This window comes from Penaeus chinensis, unplaced genomic scaffold (genome assembly GCF_019202785.1).
Source record: "Penaeus chinensis breed Huanghai No. 1 unplaced genomic scaffold, ASM1920278v2 CTG_4387:::FRAGMENT_2:::DEBRIS, whole genome shotgun sequence".
NCBI classification, from domain to species: Eukaryota; Metazoa; Arthropoda; class Malacostraca; order Decapoda; family Penaeidae; genus Penaeus; species Penaeus chinensis.
The window spans coordinates 2501-9201 of NW_025918228.1; the positions used below are offsets into that span (position 1 = coordinate 2501).

The window sequence follows — 6701 nt, forward strand, 5'->3', positions numbered from 1 at the left end:
GTGGGTTAAATGCCAAATCTACGTCACGGCATTGTGTGGGCTGATCGATGCCTCTATGTTGCACGCAGCTGTTGGTCTCGCACGTTGCAATAGATGTTGATGAGGTACGGCAATTACTATCCGCCGTATAATAATGTACGTCGGTGATTGTCTCTCATTAAATTGAGTACAGGAGTTTCTCAAGGCCTGTCTCTCCTATGATGAGGTAAAGGAAGTGATTATGTCGCATGGTATGAGGCACGGTGATGACTGTCTGTCATTAAATGAGGCACGGTCTTAATTGCCACTTATGATATCATTATCTGTCCCACATATGATAAGATACGGCATAATTGTCTCTCACGGTACGATAATATCTGTGTCTCTGGGACGACGCCCGTCAGTGATTACCTTGTATAGAAACGAGCGATACTTGTCCCTCATTGTCCCACGTATGCTATGTATGCTATGCAATTGACCCCCCCGCCCCCCTCCCGAAGTAAATAAATATATTTTTGGCTTTTTAAGATCCACAACGAGGGACTTATTCTAAAGAAAAGAAAAAAAGCGTGTTTGCTTTAAGATGTGGATGACGAGGACGATAAGAATAGAGGTGACGAAGGTAGTTTGTGATGACATTCGTGATATCAAATTTACGTGAATAATAGCTACAGTTGCTGTAAATTTCTACTAAAAAAAAAAAAAAAAAACGGGTCGTAATCAGCTGAGATGAAATAATAGACGTCCGTAGCTTTCAAATAAGAGCATTTAACTCTACGTAACTACGAAAGACAAAATGAAGAAAAAAAAAAAAAAAAAGGGGGGGGGGGAAATACTTTTGAAATGCATTACTTTCTTTGGAAAATATATCACGCGATGTTCAGAAAAGAGCGTAACATGGTTCGTTTAAATTTTCTTTTTGAACTGGCAGCATTATCGCTCGCACACCCGTTGATGTTTTCGTAACATTTACTTTTTGCTTATTAGCCTTTTCTCGAAATTCTGTCTGTATTTTACGTCTGTGCAAACGTTTGTTTATATAAAGTTTAATTTCGATTGTATAAGTAACGTTTGTGTGTTTTGTATATAGCTTTTAATCCAGTTTGATGATGTAACGTTTGTTATATACAAACGTTTATAACAATGGCCCCTGACTTTCAAAATTCATAGAAAGCCCATTTATTAGAAAATATAAGAAAAAGACAAAGAACTAATTCTTCATTATGCGATTGTGTTTTTCAATTTCTTACCCCGTATTATAAAAACCAGTAGCATATGCGCTGGCATGTGCGCCGCTGACTCGTAAAAAGTGTTGGATTCGTCACGTGAAAACGCACGCTGGAAGAGGGTTTGAACAGCTTATATAAATATACGAAACCGCTTATAAAAAATAGCATCGGAGCCGCGTATAAGTAGTATAATCGAAACTGCATATAAGGAATAAGATCAGAACCGCTTATAAGTAATATGGGGCTAGCCGAAATCGCTGATATGGAATAAGATCGGAACTGTCTATAAATAATATAATCGAAAAAAAAAAAAGGAATTCAAGTGCACAGTTGAGGGTTTAATATAACTAACAAAAGAAAATCAAATGTTTGGGGAGTAAATGTGTTTTTCGTGTTGAGGTTAATGTTAAGAAACAAAAACATATTAGTGAAGATATTTCTGGTAGGAAGAAAGTTTGAGTCACCAGGCAGCTAATGGCGCTAAACATGTCATTCAGGATAATGATGTTATGATTTTATTAGTCATAATATGATGGCAATTTGTATCTATCTGTCTGTTTATCTTTCGATCTATATTACATACGCACACATCCACGCGAATACGCACACGTGCACACACACACACACACACACACACACACACACACACACACACACACACACACACACACACACACACACACACACACACGCAACAGTATTACAACATATTTCTCTACCATGTTTACCTCTGCACCCTTCTGAGCCGAAAGTACCCCCTTCTTACCGCGCTTCCCTCCTGCAGGCGAAGCTGGCCCGCGGCGATTCCGAGTACAGGCTGCGCGTGGAGGACGTGGCTCACCTGACGCACCTGGACGAGACGAGCAACACCTACGTGAACACGACCGACCTGCAGAAGCTGGTGTCGTCGGTGCGCGCCAAGAAGAAGGCCGAGGAGAAGCTGCCTCTACCCCCGCGCTTGCAGCAGCAGGCGCCGCCTCTGGTGAGGAAGCCGACGTCGCCCTCCGTCAGCGCCCGCTCCTCGGCGTCCTCGGCGGGCCAGGCGGACAACGACGCCTTCAGGGGCGACGTGGACGTGGTGACCCTGCGGCCGCCGATGCCGCTGCCGCACCCCAAGCCGGACATCCTGCAGGGCGTCCTCCCTCCCCGGACGGGCGCCCACGGATCGGAGCCTGTGTCCGAGATCATCTACTCGAACGTCCACCCGCCCTCGCAGCCGACGCCGCAGTCGCCCGTCACGAAGGGCGCCCGGATCGAGCCTCCGAAGATAGCGCCTCCTCCGCCCCCGGCGAAAAAGCCGAAGCGGGAGGAGGCCGTCACCGTCTCCCCGGCGGTGGTGTCGGTGGGCGAGCCGGAGGAGAAGGACGCCCCGGTGTCCCCCACGGTGATCGCCCGCCCGGCGCCGCCCCCGCCCGTGGCCAAGCCAACGGCGCCCGCGGGATCTTCGCCCGCCAACACTACAGACCGAAACGCCGCCCAGAAGCCGACGCCTCCCGTGGCGCCCAAGCCTCAGAAGGCCGTCTCCTCGGATGCCCCGACGCCCACGAGGACGCCGCCGCTCAAACCCACCCTTCCGAAGGCCGCAAAGCCCGGCGTGCTCAGCAAAGGGCGCGGCCTCCCGCCCCTGAAGATGGCGCTGCTCCACTCGGACAGCAGGAGCTCCATCGACAGCTGCGCCACGCCCGACACCAGCGTACTGATGCTCACGCCCGACGTGGACGAAGAGCGGGGGTCGGCGTCCATCAGCGCCAAGATCGCCTTCCTGGAGGGGAAGATGAAGTCCCCAGCGACGGTCCCCAGAGGAATGCCTTCCAAGACCTGAGGAGCCCCTCGCTCATCCCCTTCTTTTCGACCAAGACACAAATCAGTATTAAGCATGGCTGTTGAGCGGGTACTACGTTTAGGAGAGTCTCTCGTGCGTCGCGAGGGGCGATGGCCGGAGAGCTCGCAGTGAGGGCCTGGTTGGAAGAGCGTTGACTTCCGAGGGAGTGAGGACAGCGCATCCCCTGACGTCACGTCCCGTCCATATGGGTTTCCCGGCTCTCCCTCAGTTGGCTGACTTCGCCCACTGCGCCTCATGACTTAGGCCGATGGTATCCGTACATGATTTTTGTAAATGACGTCCGTAAATGTCATCCTTAAATGATGCCTACAGATGGTGTCCGTAATTGGTCCTTATTTGATGTCAGTAAATGATGTCCGTAAATGTCAACAGGACCCACGCAGGAAGCTGTATGTAGTGATAAGCTTTTGTCATTAGATTTAAGATGTTCTTGTCTCAAGAATTTTACGTATCGTTGCCTTTAAAAAAATGTTTTGTTTCTATATTATACAGAAAACCCGACATCAGGTGCAATATATATACTCTTTGTGATGTTGGTAAATACATATGTATGTGCACATATGTTTACGTGTCTATATATTTGTAAGTCTCTATATACTGAGATATAGATATGGTTATATATATTTGTGTGTGTGCTTGCGTGTGTGTGTGTTTGTCTATGTGTGTGTGTATGCACGCGTGCGTGTGTACGTGTGTGCGTGTATGCGAACGTGTGCCACTTTGTGTGACAATATGTATTATATTAATATATGTAAATATGTAAGTGTAGGGTATATGAATATCTTAGTTTAGTATTGAGTGAGATCTGGTCTAAAGTTAATTTATTTTGTGAAAGAAGCAGATCGCTAACTATAAACAGTTAGTTACATGTGAGATATTAGAGATTGCCAAAAGGTGTCGTGGAATGTGATGAAAAACAATGTATGTGAAGGCAGAAAAAAATGGAAAATTGTTGGAAGCGGAATACAGGAATAAAAAAAGAAAAAAAGAAGGAAAAGTCATGAAAGGAAGAGGCTAATAAAGAAGAATAACTAAAGAAACACCCAAGAATTATACGAAGACGACAGATTAGTGAGATAACGAGAGACACTTAGTATAAACAAGGAAAGAAAAATTGGTAACGCATGAGAAAAATGACAGGAGAGAAAATCGTGGGTGAAGATAGAGAGAGAGAGAAAAAAAAAAAAAAAAACTAAGATGATAACAATAGATAAAAGGAAAGACAAATCCAGGACATGGATAGACAAACAGGATATGAATACACGAAAGAAGAGACAAAATTACAAAATGACAAAAGTTACAAACATTTATGATATAACATGACAAAAGTTAGACATTTATGACAAAAAACTGACAGAAGTTAAGGACAAAAAATGACAGATATGACAAAGATTTTAACCAAAATCGAAAAAAAAAAAGACAAGGACGATAAAGACAAACAAATCAAACAAAGACAGGACTAATATTACAATGATTCACAGAAGCAGACGAATATGTAACAGTGGACCAGAAACACGTAAAAAAATTGTAACGTGACGTCAAGGTTATTGAACATTTGGAATGCTTTGGAATGCAAATAAATCCTCTAATAAGAGTCATTTAGTTTTAGAACTTTTACACAGACAGACCCGTTTTTGAGTCATATACTAGAATCTTTTACATTTAATTTCTTCTCGTTATCCTAAATGCTCACAGTAAACAAATACATATATATATTATATATGTGTGTTCATTTCAGTAGGCCATATGATATCAGGTATATCCCAGTAAGTATATTATGATTATTAAAGAAATAATAATATGTTTATTCTTCAGTATAGCAAAATTGGTAGGTAATTTTAAGTTGCATAATCAATGAATCAATGCCTTACTTGGGTTGTTGTATGATAATCATTGCTGTATATATACATGTCATGTTCATAGATTTGTATTTTTTTTTTTTAAATACATGGATAGTGTCATCATTCATTAAATCATGGATCATTTGTATGGTTTTCCTTTCCTGTTTTGAGAGAATGAGCTGTAGAAATTTAAGGTGGAGAGTATGTAGGCACACTCACACACACACCCACACGCAAACAGACACACACATACACACACATACACACACACACACACACTCACACACACACACACACACACAACACACACACACACACACACACACACACACACACACATACACACACACACACACACACACACACACACACACACATACACGCACACACGCACACACGCACACACACACTCATACACGCACACACAAACACACACACACACACACACACACACACACACACACATATATATATATATATATATATATATATAAATGCAAGACTAGGACAGAACCACCAACATCGAAGAAAGTTAACATCCCTAATATCCGCATAAAAAGACCCATCATGAAATATCCCACAAAGGCTATAAAACCACAGACCAGAACCATGACTTAACCTCTATGAACTATTGCTTACAGATCGCCTCAATTAATAATATAACAGAATACTATTTTCGTGATTCGTTCTGTCCGCGAGGTTCATAATGTCTCGTCCTTTTTTTTTTTTTTTTTTAACTTTCATCGTGTTTTTCCCTGCTTCTAGGCTGAATAACTTCAAAATTATTCATTAAAATCTTATTCGGTGTTTTTGAGGCTTCACAAAGGATTCACTCGCTCTACTTCGGTGTTTTTGAGGCTTCACAAAGGATACACTCGCTTTATTCGGTGTTTTTGAGGCTTCACAAAGGATTCACTCGCTTTATTCGGTGTTTTTGAGGCTTCACAAAGGATTCACTCGCTTTATTCGGTGTTTTTGAGGCTTCACAAAGGATTCACTCGCTTTATTCGGTGTTTTTGAGGCTTCACAAAGGAATCACTCGCTTTATTCGGTGTTTTTGAGGCTTCTCAAAGGATTCACTCGCTTTATTCGGTGTTTTTGAGGCTTCACAAAGGATTCACTCGCTTTATTCGGTGTTTTTGAGGCTTCATAAAGGATTCACTCGCTTTATTCGGTGTTTTTGAGGCTTCATAAAGGATTCACTCGCTTTATTCGGTGTTTTTGAGGCTTCACAAAGGATACACTCGCTTTACTTCGGTGTTTTTGAGGCTTCACAAAGGATACACTCGCTTTATTCGGTGTTTTTGAGGCTTCACAAAGGATTCACTCGCTTTATTCGGTGTTTTTGAGGCTTCTCAAAGGATTCACTCGCTTTATTCGGTGTTTTTGAGGCTTCTCAAAGGATTCACTCGCTTTATTCGGTGTTTTTGAGGCTTCACAAAGGATTCACTCGCTTTATTCGGTGTTTTTGAGGCTTCTCAAAGGATTCACTCGCTTTATTCGGTGTTTTTGAGGCTTCACAAAGGATTCACTCGCTTTATTCGGTGTTTTTGAGGCTTCATAAAGGATTCACTCGCTTTATTCGGTGTTTTTGAGGCTTCACAAAGGATTCACTCGCTTTATTCGGTGTTTTTGAGGCTTCATAAAGGATTCACTCGCTTTATTCGGTGTTTTTGAGGCTTCACAAAGGATACACTCGCTTTACTTCGGTGTTTTTGAGGCTTCACAAAGGATACACTCGCTTTATTCGGTGTTTTTGAGGCTTCACAAAGGATTCACTCGCTTTATTCGGTGTTTTTGAGGCTTCTC

The 6701-nt window shown here is 42.9% G+C and overlaps 1 protein-coding gene across 1 annotated transcript in view; it reads left to right on the forward strand.

Annotated features, from left to right (window-relative positions):
* LOC125024764 (proline-rich receptor-like protein kinase PERK8) overlaps positions 1 to 5036 on the forward strand; it is a 7439-nt gene extending 2403 nt beyond the window's left edge. The window contains exon 2 of the mRNA XM_047612512.1: positions 1993 to 5036. Within this exon, the coding sequence (XP_047468468.1) occupies positions 1993 to 3030 (1038 nt within the window). The 3' untranslated portion in view covers positions 3031 to 5036. The remainder of the gene's footprint in view (positions 1 to 1992) is intronic.
* The last annotated feature ends 1665 nt before the right edge of the window (positions 5037 to 6701 follow it).